Source organism: Pteropus alecto, unplaced genomic scaffold (genome assembly GCF_000325575.1).
Source record: "Pteropus alecto unplaced genomic scaffold, ASM32557v1 scaffold113, whole genome shotgun sequence".
NCBI classification, from domain to species: domain Eukaryota; kingdom Metazoa; phylum Chordata; class Mammalia; order Chiroptera; family Pteropodidae; genus Pteropus; species Pteropus alecto.
In genome coordinates, this window is record NW_006433949.1 from 220,964 (window position 1) to 241,142 (window position 20,179).

The 20,179-nt window shown below is 48.5% G+C and overlaps 1 protein-coding gene across 1 annotated transcript in view; it reads right to left on the bottom strand.

Moving 5' to 3' along the window:
* The window catches only part of HECTD4 (HECT domain E3 ubiquitin protein ligase 4), a 120,776-nt gene that overhangs the window by 17,207 nt on the left and 83,390 nt on the right, over positions 1 to 20,179 (bottom strand). Inside the window, exons 52-61 of the mRNA XM_015586776.2 lie at positions 18,779 to 18,916; positions 17,167 to 17,303; positions 15,529 to 15,689; positions 11,543 to 11,724; positions 10,182 to 10,387; positions 9,774 to 9,904; positions 9,073 to 9,278; positions 7,349 to 7,528; positions 3,780 to 5,086; positions 2,580 to 2,787 (exon numbers count right to left, since the gene is read on the bottom strand). Coding sequence (XP_015442262.1) covers positions 2,580 to 2,787; positions 3,780 to 5,086; positions 7,349 to 7,528; positions 9,073 to 9,278; positions 9,774 to 9,904; positions 10,182 to 10,387; positions 11,543 to 11,724; positions 15,529 to 15,689; positions 17,167 to 17,303; positions 18,779 to 18,916 — 2,856 coding nt within the window. The remainder of the gene's footprint in view (positions 1 to 2,579; positions 2,788 to 3,779; positions 5,087 to 7,348; positions 7,529 to 9,072; positions 9,279 to 9,773; positions 9,905 to 10,181; positions 10,388 to 11,542; positions 11,725 to 15,528; positions 15,690 to 17,166; positions 17,304 to 18,778; positions 18,917 to 20,179) is intronic.

Genomic DNA, 20,179 nt, shown 5'->3' on the forward strand with positions numbered 1-20,179 from the left:
TGAAATATCTCCGTGAGCACCTCTCTGGCTCCGGGTACCAGCTTCTCACCTGGTACGGAACGGAGGAGGGTGAAAGGGTTCTGCCGTGAACATGCCGTGGCGGGAAAAGCCTGCAGCACTTTATTTTTCATGAAGAATTTATTTTTGAAATTGTGTAACAGACATTTAGTAGCGACGATGGACAGTCTGCCAAAGCCTGGTTTCCTCTTTGGGGGCACACACCTCTGTGGCACACCCAGCATTCTTTGCAGTAAGGTATGGCCTTGTGACACGGGACATGAGCCACTCCTGGGCCAGCTCTCTTCTGCACTCATCCCCTCCACTGGCAGCATGGACATGACAAGCCCCCGGGGATGGCAGACCTCGGCGCTCACCCTGGACTCTTACACATACAGGAAATTAACTTCTATCGGCTTCGAGACACTGAACTCTTGGGCCTTTATTATGACAGTTTAACTTCTTGTAACAACACATTAGTGCTAGACAGTCCCAAAGGAACAAAAAGCTACAGAGCCTGCAAGTAGCTTTAGTGAAAAGTACGAGTTGTTAAACGGGTATTGCATTATTAGAAAACAGGTTTCAAAACTGACACACTGAGCAGGTGGAAAAATAGTTTTCTTAGATCCAAGAAAATTGTCCACAAGCAGGAGAAAAAAAGTACTTATTTTTTTGTCCCCAAACAAGTGTTGTAGAAGATGTCCCCACCTTTCCTAATGGGGCAATCAGGATGCGTCCCCATGCCTCTCAAGGCCATGGACCCCAGCTCAGAGCTGACTGGCCTTCCTTCCAGCCCTGCCCTCCTGAACCTGTCTCTCTGGAGGTCTGACGCACCAGGGCCACGCCCAGGTGAGGCCTGGGATGGGAAACATAGCACAAAGGCCTCGCAGGCACGGGGAGGACAAGCGCGCCAGAGAGAGAGGTGGCCAAGCCCTAAGAGCTGACTCAGCAGAACCACAACTTGAAGAATCTCGAGCAAAATGTGTGTGGCAGGAATGTGGCAAACATGTTACCGAAAGATGGAATATCTTATGTAGGAGGTTTGACTCTAACAGAATCAGGAACTGGAACTAAATTCAAAGTATGGTAAGACCGGGGAAGCACTGACTGTGGCAGGAAAAGATTTTAGGTTTCCCGCCGGTCTCAGACTAGTCACCCCAGGTGGGCAGCTGAGAGCTGATGGGGCAAATACACACTAACCCGGGAACAGGGCCGAGAGCAGGGCGAGAGGAGCGAGGCAGGCCCCTCGGGCTCAAGACTGCCCAAACCTCAGCGACAGGGCACAGAGTTTAATGCAGTATTAAAACAAATCAAAATTAATACAAAACAATCCACGTTGAGCAAAATAACACTGCTGTGCCGATACAAGAGGAAAAATCAGTAATAATGATTTTATTATTTAAAATTTTAATATTTTGTTCACCATGGATATTCTGCATTAATTTTGGTTTTTATAAATACTGCCCCAAAATATTATTTATCTAGAACACTGAGTTTCCGGAGTCCCATTAAATCATGTGCCCACGGCTTCACTTACCTCACCCTGGCTCCAGCACTGAGGAAACATTTCAAAATGTCATGGTCAGGGGATAAAAATTTGAAAGAACGACAAATAATAGAACTTATACTCAACATTTTTGTACTTGGAAAACATAAAAGAAAATAAACTCAACAACTCTATTATGAAATTTCAAACAATATCAAAGATTTAGAAAAAGGACTTAGATTAACAATTGAGAAAGACTAGTACATAATAAAAATGAGAACACAAAGAACTGTAATTATAAAAAGAAAAAGGAAAAATTGCTGCTGCTTCTGCTGTGAAGCTTGGGGCGAGTGGCAGGCTTCCAGTGGGGGAGGGGGGCAGTTTTGCTAGATCAGCTCTGTGAGGCCTCGGTAGAGCCCGGGTCCTGGATGAAAACTCAGCATCGTAACAGAAGATGTGGGGAAGCCAGGCAGGTCCACTCACATAAGAGCCCCAGAACGACAAAGTGGGACTCTGTGAAAAAGGAGCCGGAACTATTTCTTCTCTAAGAGTTAGTGTTAAAAGGTGAAGCATTCAAGCATATGACCAAATGATTACTAGCAATGGACTTGGTACATTCTAGCTCCATAGACAGAACAAAATTAATACACTTGAACTTGAACAAGGCGAAGCTTGGTTAGACAAAAAGGAAAATATGACTTAAATGCCTGCGCACATTCGAGTCTGAAGCAGGCTGTGGCAGAGCCATTCCTGGTGGTCCCTTGGCTAGCTGGCCTATGGTGGCCTGTGACGGGCTGCTCTGATGGCCTTCTGAGCCCTGACAGCTGGGAGAGAGAAGGAATGTTCTCGCTACATCACATGAGATGTATGCAACGCACCTTCTGTGAGCCATGCAATGAACTTCTTGTCACATCTCCCCAAGCCCGGAACCATTTCTTTCTCAAATGTGCAACCCCAGGAGTGCTCCCAAAGTTCTTTTACGTCAAGAATAGGGGAAATTGGGCACGGAGGGGGAAATGATTTTCATTCCATTTTTTCTATAAATGTAAAACCACTCAAAAAAGAGGTCTATTACTTTAAAAAACCCATGACTCACCTTTAATTGACTTATCATTGAAGTAATCTTCTAGCCCTGGGCTCCCCTGAGTGTCGAACAGACTCTGATTTACTACGGACACAGTGAGAATCTCTTCCGTGGACATTTCCATCAACTCGTCTTCCCCATCCAAACTCGACAAACCGATCAAGTCGTTATTGTTAAATAAACTTGCTCGAATTTTCTCGATTTTGGCTCGGGATCTGATCTGTGTGAACAGAGAAAAGGGTAGGGACTGGGGTGCAGAGCGACCACCCCTTCGACAGGAATGGCCTTTGCTGCCTGCCGTCCCCTGGGACCCTCGCCTCACGCGGGAGAGCGGGCCTGCGGTAAAGTGTCCCCTGCTACCAACAGTTGTAACCTTTAGGCAACAACTCAACTAGAAATGGCCGGGTCTGTGACTTTATTCGGTAGCTCAGCGGGCTGAAGTCCGTGCCAGCCTCCGAGAACGTCCCCAGGAAGAAGGTGGCTAGCTAAAGAAGCGATTCCAGGGAGGAGGCCAACCACCGGACCCTTGAGCCCCCGTTTCGGGGAGAGAGCAAGGCGGTGCGAGCGTTTCCCAGTGTCACTGCTCCACACCCGAAGAGGGGGGACAGTTTTCACTCTGAGCCCGACTCCCATCCCACAAGGGCACACGGAGACACGGGATGCAGGATTTCTAAACAAGGAGGCCCAAGGAACAGACGGGACCCTAAAGCGGGAACGTGACCTGGCTATGTGCACATCGTCTGAAACTCACAATCACCTGGGAGAGAACGGCATGAGCCTGTCCTCAGTGCTCAGTGACGATCCCTCCTGTGATGGCAACGTTTACATCCCCAGGCCCCTCAGAAGGATACCGGTGGGTAGGGCTGAGTCAGAACGCACTTGACAGAGCCCCTCTGTCAGGGAAGGTCAGCCCCTCCAGCCCCTCCAGCCCCTCCAGCCCCTCCAGCCCCTCCGCCTTCCTCCTGCACTCAGCAGCAAACTGCATTCACTTCCTGACACCAGACCCGACAGTGCTTAGAGCTGGGACCTCAGACACAGTGAACCAGCGTAACAAATCATTACCGGTTCCGAGAGCTGCCTCAAGGAGGCCCCTAAGTGCCCAGTGTCAACTATTAGGTAATGGCTCGCAAATAACACTGGACGGCTTAAAGAGGGTTGGGGGATCCACACTGCTCCCGACTGCAGTGCTGGCCAAGGCGTGGGCACCGTTACCTCCACGACCGCGAAGCCTTTGATGGGGCGCGAGGCAAGGGGCTGGTTGTCCAGGGACGTGACCGTGTACAGGGAGCCCACGTCGGACACCGAGGCCATCTCTGTGTTGTCCAGCGGCTCCCCCAGGCTCCCCAGGCTGCCCAGGCTACCGGTGCTACACAGAGAGATGTCCAGGCTCTCCTGGCTGGACACCACGTGGGGCTCTAGCAAGCCAGGAGGGATGGGCAGCTCGAGGCCTGAGGGCAGCGGGTCCACAGAGAGGTCGCTGACTGTCTGCGAGATGCCCTGGGAGCTGCAAATGGAGGCCTGACTGGTGGAGGCCGAGGCGCTGATGCTCATGGCAGGCGTCAGGCTGCTGGACGTGCTGACCTCCAAGCTGTCCGTGCTCGGAAAGCCGGGGCTCTTCTCCGGCTCGGCTTTCCCATCACTACCCTCGGCCTTGTCTTTTGGCTTCTTGGGGTCTTCGTCCTGCAGGGGAATGTAGATCTCGTCTTTGAAGACCCCGCCGTGGGCATTGCAGGCCTTGCGGATGGCGCCTCTGACGATGCCCTCGTCCAGGTGGGTGGGGATTCCAGAGATCACCAGCAAGCGGCTGTGGGCGGTGGGGCCTACCAGGGCCTGGCAGGCGTCGGCGATGGCGTCGCTCGTCACGCCCAGCCCCTGCGGGTCCTTCCTGGTGAGGTGCCGGAGAATGATGAGCAAGGTGAGGGCTCGATGGAACCACAGCATGTCCTCAGGCTTGCTGCCCCCGATGCTGAGCACGGCGGGGTCTGAGTCCACGGAGCGGGAGGACTGGCGCTTCCCGGAGGAGGAGGCCTTTTCTCGCTTCATCTTCACTTTCTTCCTTTTGGACAGGAGGCTAGGGCTCTGCGGTGTCTGTCCTGGGGACGACGAGGAGGAGGAGGAGGAGTCACTGAGGTTCGGGGCGGTCGTTGAGGTCACCCCGCTGGCTGTGACACTCATGTTGGTAGGCAGGGTCACTTCGGCCACCGCCAGGCAGCCTTCCATGAGTGCATGAAAGTAGGTAGAGAACCTGCCCTGGTCGGTGGCCGCCGCTGTCCCTGAGCCTCCGCAGCTGCTGCCTGAGACCCAGCTCTGGGTCTCCTCGTCGTACAGCTTATGCAGCTCTGACTGCAGGGCCATGAGCATGGCCAGACAGGGGTTCAGCTGGAGGGCGATGGACGAGGACAGGCCAGCGGGGCGCTTCCTCTGCTCCAGGGCCTGCGCTGTGCGCAGCAGCTCTGCCAGGAGATGGAAGACGAGCTCCTTCACACAGGCCGCCGTGTCCGTGGTCCACAGGAAGTTTCCTGAGGCAAACAGAAAGCAGCGAGAGCAGCAATCACCGTACAGCTCTTAGTACGTTCCAGGCACTGCTCCAAGCACTTTAGTGGGGCCCATCCTCACAGCAACCCTGTGGGACAGATGTCACATTATTTATCCCCACCTCACAGATGAGGAAGCAGGCTCAAATGGTTGAAGGATTTGCCCAAGGTCACGGCGACCAGGAGGTGGCCTGGCAGGCTGGCTCGAGAGCCTATGGCCTTCACCCCTGTGGCACATGATCGCATGGAGCTGGCGTCTGTAGCTGAGGCCAAAAACATCAATATTTTCTTTCTCATGAGGTTATCAAAGTTAGTTGCTGACAAGTCACTAGAACCATGTTTCCGGAACCAAGGGACGCTTACTGCTGGGGGCATACAATCCAATTTTACCAGACAGCACAGAAACACACACTGAAAAACTATTCCTTTCAAAATGCTTTTTTAAGTGCTCGTTTTGTCAATGAAACAGCCTTACTGTGGGGCTGGTACTTTCTTAACAGAGATGGGCCAAGACTCAGAGCCTCTGACAGGCAACAGGACTTAGCCAGAATTTCCTAACAGTAACTACCTTTCTGTTTTTATAATTATCTTCTACTTATGTATGGCAAGGAATACTTATTTCCCATTTAAAGTAACAATATGAAATTTTCTTTAAAATTTAGGTTTGAAAAATATGGAGAAAGGAATTGATTGTCATGACAGCAATTAAATAAATAAATGCTGATAGACATGGCAGAAATGACATAAAGGTGGCAGAGGAATGACTGGAGGTTGGGAAATGCTGTCTAGAACAGGAAGGACCACATATTTGTGCTGAAGTCCCTTCACGCCAGATGTGTATCTTACGTTCACGCAGGCGTGTTACAGACAGGGAGCCCCCAGGGCCGGCCCGGCTGAAGCACCAGCCTGATCTCTGCTCAAGCCCAGCACCCATGGAGGCGGGGCTCGCGCCTCCTGCTCTCTTGGGGCAATGCTGTTTGCTAATTCGAACTGGAAAGAAGCGGAGGCTGTCATGAGATGCGGGCCTCATTGAGCCATTCACAGAGGACAAGTGCCAATGGGGTCCCAGGTTTGTCCCTCAGACGCTGTGTTTCCTCCTCCACTGTCCTTCCTCTGCCATTTGACACTGATGTAAGAAGAAGGCCTTGGAGAGAATTCTTCACTAAAATTGCAAATGGCGGCCCACGAGCTGAGACTGGCCACAGACATCTTGTTCCCAGAGACAGTGGTTCCCTGCTCACCACCCTCCGCGTCCCCCGCCATCCCCATGTGTTTTAAAGAATTTGAATTAGTTGGGAAATAAATATCAATCTCTGGATTTCTGGCTTTTCTTGAAGTAAAAAGTAGTAATACTTGGCAGGACTGGAGCCACGTCCTCATGCAACCCTGAGCAGCGGGGCTCAGTGGCTGCCTGACAGGGCACCTACCCTTCAGTTCGCCAAACTCCCCCAGCCTGCTTTCCTCCTTTATTTCCCTCACTTACATCATCTGCCTGACCCCAGAGGGCGTCTGAGTTTGCAACACTTTCCCCCTTCCAATATATTATAAAAACATTCAAAAATATAGAAAAATGGAAATACTTACACAGCGAACACCTTTTTGCCCATCACCTGGATTCCACCATTAATATTTTGCTGTATTTGCTTTATTATATACAGCTACCTATCCCTCCACTCACCCATAAACTCATCTTAGCTTTTGATTATTTCAAAATAACTTGCAAACATCAGTACGTTTCATCTCTAAACACATAAGCAGAGATATCATTAAAGTTCAATATTTATTTAGAAAATTTTTTGACGGAAATTAACGTATGGTAAATATACAACTCTGAAGCTGACCATTCCATGAGTTTTGCCAAAACCCATTTTTAACTTTGCAGGAGCGATGACGTCATAACATTTGATTTTGCAACATCATTCACTTCCATACCATCTTTAACCTTCAAAGTTTCAATATGGCATATATTTCTGTTTTAAAGTAAAGTGTGATAAAAATCGATCTTATTTTCATGGTTAGTTGCCGTTCCTAAAAATAATGGAAATACCCCGCAAACCACAGATGTGGAGGCCTAGGCTGCACCTTCCCCTCAACGCCCCCAGCCTCCTTCCAATGGCAGCAACCTGACAGGAGGCCGTGGCTGCTGGGCCACTCCCTGGCCCGCCTGGCGAGCTCCTCCCTCACACCCGAGACAGCTCGCCAGCTCGCCCAGGGCCCCGCTCCCGCTCCCGAGGGCGTGAGCCTCACCCAGCAGCTCCACCACTAGCAGGAGGACAGACGCCGGGACGGTGTCGGGCTCGTCCTCCGATCTCCCTTCGCCATCCTCTGACTTCCAGGACAGCAGCTGCTCGGCGAAGGCCACGGCCAGTGGGAACTCCAGAGGCAGGGAATGCAGCACCAGCACGGCTCCGGGAGGTGGCGACACGCCTAAAAGAGCCCAGGAGGAAAGCTGTGCTTGGCAGCACCTGACCGAAACAGGCCCGAGGAAAAGGTCTGCCCCGTGTGTGTGCAGAAACAGCCGGAAAGGCTGCCGCGCGTCTGCTGGAGGCGAGGGGACTCGTCACTCCAGACAGAGTCAGCGGCAGGTGCAGATGGAGCCAAGGGACATCCCTTCAAGGAGTCCACTTATCGGTGTGACACTGGGACGAAGGGCAGCAATGGGAAGAGGGAAAGATGAACATTGCTCAGTCAGTCAGATACCAACGAGCCTGATGACCCGGCATGGAAACTGTTAAGTCAGACTTTCAAAGATGCTTCACTGGAACAGTCCCAGCTCGGTAAAGAAATAACTGGCCCTTTGGTGTGGCTGCGATCCCGCACTGAGCTTCCATCAGGCTTACAGAGGGGACGGCAGGGAGTCCTGAAGACTAGGCACTACCAAGACCTCAGGCCTTGATTCTCTTTTATTACCTTCTGTCATTGCCATGGTCTGAAACTGACCCTGAGACCTGGTCGCCCTCACATCCTGCACTGACCCCAACCCCACTGCAAGCACCGGTCAGACATAAACCAGGCTTCAGGGGTCAAGTCGGGGGGAACCACTGCTGACTGGTCTGTACTCTGGGGTGAACGTTTACATGCTGGTAACTGGGGAATGATAGGTAAGACAGAGATTTTCCGTGTTTAATACAGAGTTTCGAAAACAGCTAGTATAGGCAAAATACGAAAAAATGGACCCCAATAAAAAGAGATGATCAAGTTGTTTAGTAATAACCAAATCATTTCAGAAATGTCCAATCATCTCATTCCCTAAAGATGTAATGTCTCTTGGACTGGGCCCACGGAGAAGCCAAGACCCATGTATCTTACAATTGCCTTTAGCAACTGTGTCTGTCTTTTCTTGTTGAATGTACCCAGGGATTCTAAGACAAGGTTTTCTTCTCCTCTGCGTGTTTACTTAGCCAGCTGGTGCGGTACCTGAAGCGGACAGTCAGCAACAGCTTCACGATTTAGAAATGGAGTCCTGATCTAAACTAAGTCCATGGAGGTTTAACAAAAGATGCCAGAGAGACGAGACCATCCAGGCTTCCTGGCCTGGCCTCAGGGCTGTTTACCACTTAGATAGGGGAGATAGGCTCATGGGAGGCCCACGCCCCAGGGAGCCGCATCACACCCGAGAAGCTGGTTTTAATGAGGACTTGAGGAAAGGCAGCTTGGATTATCAGCACTAAATGACGAGACTGCTCTGTTCGGGTCAACCTAAATTGCAGGTGTCCCCACACACACTGTGGAAGGACAAGAAATCCCCACTGGGGTCTGGGAAGCACCTGCCAGGCCTCATCTAGGCAGGACACAAGCTCTTTTCATCCACTTCGTCTAAAATCCGCCGCCCCAAGCAGCCCCATTCTTTACCCATAGGAAATTGGACCACAGCAAGGTACAAGGTACAAAACCCTTTCTACTGTTGAAAAGAAGGAAAGCAAAGGATGACTTCGAGCTGTTCTTATTACCATGAGCTAATCAGGATTTACCCAGTTTGATGTGGACCTTGTCTGTGGAGAGGATCACGGAAGGGTACTGGTTGGTGGTGGGAGGCGGCGTGAGCCCGGTGTTGGCCGGAGACGCGTCCCGCGGGTAGCAGACGGCCTCGATGAGGTTTAGCTGGCCATTCCGCTTCACTTTGTGGCCGAGCCCGTACACGAGCACTCGTGCCCATGGCGCCTTGTACAGGGAGGAGCTGAGGAGGAGGGACGGGTGTGAGGAGAGTCCACCACGATCGCCAGGGGGAGTCAACAGATGCTTCGTCAGGAGGCGGGTGAGAACTGGGCGTGCCTAAGTCACCCCCACCACATTTCTGAAGGTCATTCTTTACAAAGACTGATTTCCAAAATAGGGAGATACGGGAAGAATTGTAAATTATTTTCAAATATAGTAAGCATTAAAGAAAAAAAAAAATTTGAGTTTTTCTTCCGTCAGTTTCACCAGAATCCACTTTGCTTTTCTCTCCCAACACCACCCTCTGGGCGACTTACTCTTTGCGAAATCCAGACTGACTTTCTTTGCAAGACACAACGACGAAAGCCGCCCCAGGGAAGTTAACGTCCAGGTTGACCTTGGACTCGGAAATGGGAAACTCTTCGGAGGGGAACTGCTCTGGTGCTGTCTGCAGAGACATGAACAGGGAAAGCCACAGGCTCAGCTCAGCAACACCACCACCCTCTGGGCGACTTACTCTTTGCGAAATCCAGACTGACTTTCTTTGCAAGACACAACGACGAAAGCCGCCCCAGGGAAGTTAACGTCCAGGTTGACCTTGGACTCGGAAATGGGAAACTCTTCGGAGGGGAACTGCTCTGGTGCTGTCTGCAGAGACATGAACAGGGAACGCCACAGGCTCAGCTCAGGGGCGCACTTCACCTTCCCAGATCCCGGTCAAGGACATAGCCGAGGCACACGCTGTCAGGGCTGGGGGGACAAGAAAGCGCTCCGGAGGAAGGACAGTATGATGGGACAGGGCAGAAGAGCATCGCAAAGGAGACCAATGCAGAGGAAGAAAGACTGTCATTTTTAGCAAGCCCGAAAGCCACCTGATTGAAAACTGGATTCCCAGTTGAGGGCCACTCGGGCTCCAGCCTTTTACCTGCAGGAAAGAGCAGATCTGCTTCGTCAGCTCCAGAAGGCTCTCCTCGCCCTGGTGCAGTGTCCGTGTGATGGCCACACCGAGCCACTCTCTCAGTGTCCGGGAGCCGCCCTGGTAGAAGAGGTCTGTGGCCGAGCAGGTCTGGGAACGGACGCAGTGCTGCAGGGACTGCGCCAGCAGGATGGAGCTGGAGCTGATGGTGCCGTCTGGGGACAGGAAGGGACCCTAAGTTAACAGAACCACAGCGGCTAAGGGCGGAGGGAGCCGAAGTCACTGTGAACAGACTGTCCGGACGACCCGGAGGGCCTAGCTTGGACATAATGTCTGGGATAATGTCTGGGATAAGAGTCAGATGCCAGGCTGGGAGGGATTCGGGGGATCAGTGGTCTTGGAATTTTGTTTTCTTTTAAGCAGCCAAACTATTTCCTAAAATAAAACCTTATGGAAGCCGAAGCAGAAGTGGAGCTGCTTGGATTCAGGGTTCCCAGAGCCCGATCTACTGGATGGCCCTGGCCTGCCCCGAGCCGCACGGAGGCACACCCAGGGTGGCTGAGTGGGAAAAGGTGTCAGGTCACTGTGGCAAAGCTGCTTCCACAAGCTCTTCGAGGCTTTCCGGATGTGCATTGGCATCTCGAAGTCCTTCGGTGAGCGAGGGAACCTCAGGCACTGAGCTGGGTCAGTGGAGGCGCGGCTCACACATACGCACTGGCTGGGACACCAGAGCTGCGAGGTGTCCGCTAAGCTTAGAATGCCACCTCCCTTCTCACCTCTTGCTCCCATCCTAGCTGCTAGGAGGTCAAGGGGAGCAGGCTGGAGGCCGAGGTGCCAGAGGAAGATAGAGGGGGCCTTCAGTCCTGAACTGGCTAAGTGGCTTCACCACTTAGTACTCACCGGGGGAGCAAACACAGCACTTGCCCTCGCCCCACAGCCCCGAGGTCAGCAGATACAAGCTGGCCCGTTAAACAGCTCAGGGAGTCGCGATGTGTCACTCAGGAGGGCTTGGCAACAGGGACACAATCCCCTTCTTGACAGCGCCAAGTGGAGCGTCTGAGGCAACGGTGCAGTGGCTAGCCTTCATGAACAGCACTTAACTTTCCTTGATCCACAATTAGTTTCGGAAGCTCAATGAATGCTTAGTAGACTGATGACTAGAGGGAGTGTTAACGCTTAGATTTTTCAGAGTGAGAAGCAGTGTCAAGACCACCGTGGCTCTTCGGCGCGGTTTATCTCTGCTACCTAAAGGCGCTGTGCTTGAACCCTCCACGTGGATGGTGTGGACGGCGGCGTTGTGGCGACAACACTAAGCGCCACCCCCGCTGGGGGCCTGACTCACTCTTGGGTCTGTTCCTCCCAAGCCTTACCTGGGAGGGGCGGTGCGAGCAGCTGATTGGACAGCAGCTGTAGGTGCTCCAGGGTGATGTCCCGGATGGCAGGGATGTGGAAGAGGCGGGTAAACAAGTGAGGCAGCTTGGGGGCGAAGATATTCAGCAGAGCCATGCGGCAGTACAGCCTGGCCAGCGCGGCCTCACATCGCAGCAGCTCTCTGCAAGGGAGAAGGCAGGGGGACCGCTGAGCACCTACGCCCCGGCCCAGCCCCAGCCCAGCTCCGACCGGTGCACTGGGCCAGCTGCAGGCCTCCGAAGGGCAAGGACATGCCTCGGGCTTCTCCTCTGGCCCCGTGTTCTGCACTCCAAGCTAGTCACCTCTGTTTTAAGTAAAAAGCCACATTTAGTTATGTTTGGATTTTCTCAACTCAAAAAGCCACCGTGGAAAAGAAAATCCATGTTCGAAAACTTGTGTATGTATGTTCACAGCAGCATTATTCCTAGCCGGAATGTGCAGACAACCCAAATGTCCATCAGCTGAGGACCAGTAACTCTATACAATGTCCCCTCATTCAGCGGTAAAGAGGAACGAGGTACTGACACGTGCCGCGACGTGGACAAAACCTGAAGACGTGATGCTGAGCGAAAGGAGCCAGACGCGAGGGCCACGCGTTCTACGGTTCTGTTCATACAGACTGTCCAGAATTAAGCAAACCCACAGAAACAGGAAATAGGCTGGCGGCTGAGTTAGGGGACAGCAGGATAGAAACTAATAATGGGGATGGAGTTTCTTCTTGGGGAGATGAAAATGTTCTACAATTGATGGTGGTGATGGCTGCAAACTGTGAATATACTAGAAACCACTGACTTGTAAACTTTAAACAGGTGAATTGTATGACACGTGACATATCTAGATAAAGCTATTGTAAAAAATTCACTGTGGGCATTTTTAATGTGATGAATTTATGAACTAACTGGCATTCACCTTGACTAAGCAGGTCTCATTTGGAATTTACATCTCTTGGTGAGGAATCTGATCTAGCTAATACCAAGCACAGGGAAGGCTCCCTGTATTTTATTAGCTAATCACCATAATTAAAAATCTTCTGGTATTGAGTATTTAACTAAAAAAGTGAGAAGCAGCCCTATTGTTTCTATAAAGCCTCGGCATAAAACCCACTCGGAGCCAACAGAGGTTGCTCGATATTGCCTGTGACCCAAATTAAGTTTAATGCTAGTCTATGATGAATCACATTTGGGTGTAATGGCAATTAAAGGAACAACCCAATATGTAACCGTTGGGAGTGTGTATAGCTATGACGATAAAAAATAGAGAAGATGCTGCATTTGGGGTGGTTTCCTTCTCACCTCTACCAGTCTGTAATGTTCTTGTGCCAGATACTAAAACAGATCGACTCCACCTGTGTCCTCCCTCCTCGGAAGTCCATCCTTGACGACACATGCACAGCTCATGGCATCGGGGCAGCAAAACAGACGAGGTCTGAATATGAAAGCTGAAGGCTCTTACAGACTCCCCACAGCCTTCTCCTCAGATTTCACAGGCTGAAGTTGCCAGGACAAAGCTGGAATGAGATGATTCTGGATTCCCTGGCAGCCCTGCTTCACCCTGTCGCTAATGAGCTCCCCACCCCTTTGTTTTTTAAAGTTCTTTCTCAAACTCATGTTAGTGCTTTAGACAAAGTATACCTGTGATGAAAATCCATACTAGCACCAGAAATTACTAATCAATCAAAACTGTATGGCACATTTCACATTTCTCCCAATACCAAGGTCACCGCATTGATACCGAGAACAAACATCCTACACCTGTAGTCTGACTTAACCCTACGAAGCACATTCTCGCCTTTTCTCCCAGTTGCTAGTCAGTAGTCAGCAGGTTTCATCTATGTGAGACATTTGCTAAAAATATAACTGACTTAATCAAAGTCAATAAAGCTTTATAACCTTCAACATTATCGCATTTGAGGATCCTTTTCGACAATTATTTTGAGTCTGTAATGTGAGCACTAGGGGCTCTGGCAGAGAATCAAAGTCTCTGCTTTCAGGAAGCTTACATTCTAGAGGGAGGAGACCACAATAAATTTTTTAAAAAATAAGCAAAAATATCAGGTCCTGGAAGAGAAGTAAAATAGTGTTATGACAACATGTGACTGCATGCCGACTTTAGATAGTAAGGCAAGGCCTTTTGGAAAGATGATATATCCACTGAGATCTGATGATAAGATTGAGCAAAGTCCTGGGCAAAGCATTCCAGGCAGAGGGAACAGCATACACAGAGATGCTGAGGAAGCAGTGAGCTCAGTGTGTGAGAGGAACCGAAAGGCCAGCGCTGCCGAAGGGGAGTATGCTGGAGAAAGAGGCTCAGGCCCACCCGGGGTTTCGTGAGCCAGGTTAAGGGTTTGACTCTACACCAAGGGAAATGAAAAGCCAAGGGAAGGCTTGACTTAGAGAAAAAAGGTGAAGGATCTGATTTGTTTCTAAAAGCTCACCTTGGCTGTTGTGGGGAGAAGAGAGCGCTGAGGCCTAGACTAGTGGGGTGGTGGCAGAAATGCACATATAGAGTGGGGACATATTCTGGAGGAAGAGTCAACAGGACTCGCTGAAAGGTCGCATGAGATAGTGAGGAAAAAGGATGACTCGCGGCCCCCTTACAGATATTGAAAGACCAGTGAAGGAGGCGTTTGGGAGAAAAATCCAGATTCTGCCTCACAGGCTACATTTTAGGTGCCTATGAGATTATCTCTGAGCAAAGGGCCAACAAAACTCCTTCCCTGTCTACTTAACAATTGACCTTGGTTAACATGTTTTTAGCTTCGTTCTGAAAACCTGGCAAAAGCAGAATATCAGCAATACCACCAGGCACACTGCTTATGGTCAAAGTGACTCCCAGTTGGTAAGCTGTATCTGTATTGGGAGGCCCAAAAGAATGTTCTCGGTGAGTTGCGGCTTCAAAGCTTCCTGGGGTATGGAGACTCTTGTTGGAATGCCTAGAGACTGTGCCCGTGGAACTGTTACAAAAGACAATGGCTTCTACTTGGGACATGGGACTGCTCAGCCTCCACGTGAACACTACCATGTGAAGTCCGTCCCTCACACACCTGGGTTGTCACTTGTTTGGGTGGGGTCAGGGACCAGCCCCAGAACTGCTGGATGACTGTGATGACTCCTACTGAAGACACACACAAGCATGACACTGCCCTGTAGTGTGCCATGCTTGCTATCCGGTGTCTTTCTAAGTGACGCCAGTGCCAAGTGTGGCCTATTTTGGTCTTGTAAATTTGATTTTTACGCTGAATTTCAGACCATCCAAATGGGGTGATTCGTATATCAGAATGGAGATGGCACAGAGTCAGCTGAATTCGTGCATCTGGAGTTCCAGTGAGAGGTCTAAGCTGGAGAGTCACTCAAGTTGATTCAAAATTAACAACACAATGAGAAACGGTGATGCTAATGGACGACTAGCGTGAGAAATAGTTTATGGAAACTTTTATCAGAGAACTCCATTTACTATTGTATTTTCCTCTGAATTGTTGCCAAAATTTTTAAGACCAAAAGAAGTAATTCACAGGTACATGTGAGGGAATTTTGCCTGATCTCTGGGTTTTAAGCCAGGAGCAGGCGCATGTCCCCTTAGACTCCCGGCACAGCGCTCACAGGACCGGCCTGGAGGAACGCTACGTCGGTGTGACAGATACAGGCCGCTGTGCACAGTGCTGGGCATCCTCTGACTGAGCTCTTCCTGACTTGCTCTACTCTTCATAACTTAAAACACTCTCCAAATCTCCAGCCACCCCGCAAGCCCTCCAGCTCACAGCACAGCACACAGGGTACTGAATCCTGCACCTTTTCTTCCCAGCTTCTGCGATTTTGCTGTTACCTTTACTAGCTCCTTCTAACACTTAGCTTCGAAGGGAAATCCTTCTTGTCAACAGTGACTGGCACGTGTGGTAAAACAGTGAGTGGATTTCTGTGACGCGCTAGAAAGAAGGGATCAATTTTACCTGTGAATTTGGAGGTTAGTATTGTCCAGTGTGACCAGCCCATTGGTGGCAGTCCTTCGGTAGCCAGCCGGGGGCCTTTCCAACATGTCGATAGGATACCAGTATCGGACCAGCACACCTTCACTTCGGAGGTACGTTTCTACCTGCACCAACTCATTTACCTGCAATCACAAAAGGAAATGTCTACTTATTTTTTTGAGCACTGACTTTCCCCACCCAAGTTTTAAAAAACATATATTATTTATAAAAAACCAAAGTTTTATAGCAGCATGCCACTGGTCGAGTACTGTATTGATAGCATGTTTAGCTTTTTCATACTAGTTGACAAATTTTAACTGGTACAGTAAATTAAGAACTTCGATGTAATCATGAGTTAGAAATTTTAAAAGAATAATGCTATACTTTAGTAACAGTTCAACACATATTGTTGGCAGGTAAAATTTATGTTCATTGTTTCTGTGTTATTTTTATAAAAGTAGGGAATGTGTCTGACAGCTCTATTTTATCGCTGGAAAAATAATAATTAAGCTCATGCATGTGCATTCTGGATTCAAACAGCAACATAATTTTTATTTAATGGTTATTATTAAAACAAAGGGGGTCAAACTACTTGAAAAATAAGTTATTACTTCAACATAATTTCTATTTTTCTAATTTTTACTTTCACACATTTCCATTGCTGATAACTAGAATCAGAGTTTGTACCAAAAGGTAGCGGGAGATCAACGGCATTACTGACAGAATTTTCAAACTGAAGGTTCACCTTAGTCAATCACCAGTCAATAGCCTCTCTTAAAAATTTAATGATATAAATTAAGTTCTGGTAAACTGGAGTCAGTTGAAGATGGAAAACTTGCAATTTCAAATCATTAGTGGTACCTAACATTATCTGTATCTCTAGATAGATACCAAGGCTTATCTATGTGGTGACAGATATCTGTTTATCAGAGACTTTTAGATGTGAATTGTATTATTTCATCAGTTTTTCTTGCACAGGAAACCTCTTAAATGCAAGCATGTGTATGCCACCTGAAGATCGTGCAGTCACAGCTTTCAGACAGGACCCCATTTTCAAAAGAAAGCCTGAGCTTTGCCCTCAACTGCTTCTGTGTTCCTTTCTCCGCTGCCCCCGCCCCTGATCCTAGCTGAACGCCATGAGAAGGCCCTGCAAAACAGAGACGAAAACTACGATCTAGTTTATTAATACACTCATTTTACATGTAGGGCAATTGAAGCTGAGAGAACTAATGAGATGATGTGATCAAAATCACAAAACTATTACTTTGATTTATGTCAGTAACAACCATGACAATGGCAGATCATCCATTCATCAAGGACAATGAGAGAATTTTCCTTTGAAACTTGGGTAGATCTAATGCAGGGGCAGTTTGAACACGGCTCACAGAAAGAATGACAGAGGCGGCATGGTCTGAAGGAACTGACGGCACCGAGAGTTAAGAGTTTATAATCCATCAGCCCTGATCTGGGCTCGTCTCAGGCGGATCATCTGGTATGACTGCACTTAGCTTGGTTTCTTCACCCCTAATCTGAAGAGTAATCCATCTGTATAATCACTTTTTAAGGTACTTGGAGTCTGGGCATGGAAGTCTCAGTATATGTAGAAGGCTGTACACTCACTGAATCGACATCTAAGACGACTCCATGAAGCCCAAAGGTTTTCAGCATCCCTCGGATGGCAAATTTTGGCAGAGCAGTTCCAACTGTACTGCTGGCTACATTATTGCTGTCTGGAGAGCGGGTTACTACCGTGAGACCTGAGGAGGGTAGATGGAGAAGTTTTTTCAGGAGCAAGTATCATTATCGTGTTGAGACTACAGCATTTCACAATACACTCAGGTTAGTTATAACCAAAAAGGAACACAGCTTGGTCTGGAAGATAATACAACAAAATGTTGTAAGAACTCTCACAATACAACGATAAAAAGACAAGTAAGCCAATTAAAAATGGGCAAAGGATCTGAATAAACATGTCTCCAAAAAGAAATGAAACGATACACGTGAAAAGATGTTCAACATCGTTAGTCAACAGGGAAATGCAAGTCAAAGCCACAATGAGTTGCCCCTTCATATCCACTAGGATAGTCATGATCGGAAAGATGGACAATAGTCAGTGCTGATAAGGATGTGGAGGAACTAGAACCCTCATTCATTGCTGGTGGGAATGTAAAATGGTGTAGCCACTTCGGAATCCCACTCTTATATATGCCCAAGAGAAATGAAAACACACGTCCACAGAAAAACTTAAACGCTAATGTTCAGAGCATTACTCCTAACACCCAAAAGGTAGAAACAACCCAAATGCCCATCGGCTGATGAATGAATAAACAAAATGGGGTATTATCCATATAATGGAATATTGTTTTGCCATAAAAAAAGGAATGAAGTACCAACACATGCTACAGCATGGATGAATCTTGAAAAATCATGCTACATGAAAGGGGCCAGACACAAAAGACCATGTGTTACATGATTCCATTCATATGAAATGTATGGAGTAAGTAAATCCATAGAAACAGAAAGTAGATTAATTGTTGCCAGGGCCTAAAGGGAGGGAGGAATGGGGAGCAGTGAGGGTACAGGATTTCTTCTGGAGGGAAGAAAATGTTCTTGAATTAGAGACAATGGTTTGGTGACTGCACAATTTTGTGAAAATACTAATAATTTCTAAATTGTATACTTTAAAAGGGTGAATTTTATGGCATACGAATTAGACCTCAAAAGAAAAGAAAAAAGAAAAAATATATTCTTTCCCCTTCCCAAGATGGTCAAATATTTTTGTGAAGGTTTAATGAGTGGTTTTAAATTCTTTTTTTGTGTTTTTCTATATTTTCATTTCCTCAAAATATATGATAATTAATCAAAAGAATATACACATTCCGTTCTGGAATCCTAAAAAGCACAATATAACCACATATTCATGGTTTATTAGCTCAGCAGCCAGGCCTGTCTGGAATCTTCCACCTACCCCGCTCTCTCTTTGTCTAACTGTCCTGTCTCATCCTGCTCATGCTAGTGAGTTCTGGAAACATGCAAGAGGACACCAAAGGACAGACAAATGTCTAAGCATTATGGCTTCAAATGGGAGAGCCTGGAAGAGGTCACGTCACTCAGAGTAAGGAGAGTGACCCAGGAGAGCCAGCTGCTGCTTGGCTCAAGGTCATGCTTGGGAAAACTCAACCTCTCATTTCATAGGAAGTTTCACAGGCGAAGTAAGGGGGAAAGCAAAAACCTTTTCGAACTTTATCAATCGTGAACTTGTTTGCTTCGTCTTTGATGTCCTCGATGGTGGGAAGATAGAGGTCTCTTGGGATGCCACCGTTCTCCTCGTACAGGAATTCAACCGTCTGCCGGGCGATGTCCACCATGCCTGAAAGAGAGAACAGCACGGGTAACCTGCCAGAGTACGCGACCTTCACATTGACCATGCCACTGACTCACACCTAGAATGAAGAGATAAGAGAATCTCTCAAACACCGCTGTGGCAGTATGCAGTCTTTTGGAGAGGGTAACTGTGCGCTGTCTACCAAGTTGAAGAGCGTGCAAAGGTACAAGAACACTCCCTGCAGCTCTGCAGGAAAACTGGACAAAAGCCGAAAATAACGAAAGCATTCATCAATGCAGAATGGTCATAAATGATGGTACGTTATTATGCGATCATTTTAGGTAAAGTCAAAAGAACAAATGGTGTGACAAATGGAGAGTAAGAAAAAGTGAAGGAAATGTTTTTTTCCTACCTAATACTCTTTTGTACTGAGTTTGATTTTTACGACAACAAACACATGTTGCTTATTTAACACAGAGAGACATGTCTCTATCCAGTACTGGAACCTGTTGTTCTTCTCGGAATGAGGACACATGGTTCTGTTCGATAGCAATGGCCACTGTTAATTAATAAAGCAGGCAGATAAATGTCCAAAGCCCGGAAGAAAATGGCTCTGTGGGGAGTACAGAGAGATGGGGCACGATGTCTCCATTTGCTGTGGCTGCCTCAGCTCCCACCCCGCTTGGGAAGTTGTGGGTAGAAGAACAGGTGTCGACAGCATCTGCTTTTAAACAAGGCCTATCGCCATCACACTTCTCTACCATTCCATTATTCGCTGGCCTTGCTGTAATAAAAAAGCATAGCAATTTTCTGAGCACAGTTTAGAAGTGGGTGAAAATTCGAGGAGGCTGCTTAGAGAAAGCAGCGTCAGACTGAATAAACAAGGAATGGGGCCTGATGTCAGAAGATGATGGAAAACTGCCACGTTTTCCAGAGGAATGGGGGGCGGGGCAGGAGGAGGGGGCAGAAAACACACTCTGCTCTCACCAAGCAGGAATCCGGGACACGGGGAGAATGTGATACTTAACCACAAATGGCACACAGATGGTCCTTGGGTACCATGAGCCATCTCCCTATTCTGCTTTTGGCCTTTGCCACTGGCTATATGGAAGGGTACTGTATTTTGAAGGTAAATGTTTTATGTTTAAATTAATATAGTTCAGCTGACTGGCCGTGGCCACACGGATGGATCCCAAGAGGTATGTCAGGGGCCACAGGCACCTCCGGATGAGTCATGAGGCCAGGGGCCACTGGTCTGGCTCTGGTTCAGCGGTTGCCTTTGGATAATCAAATTTTCTGCTATGCTGT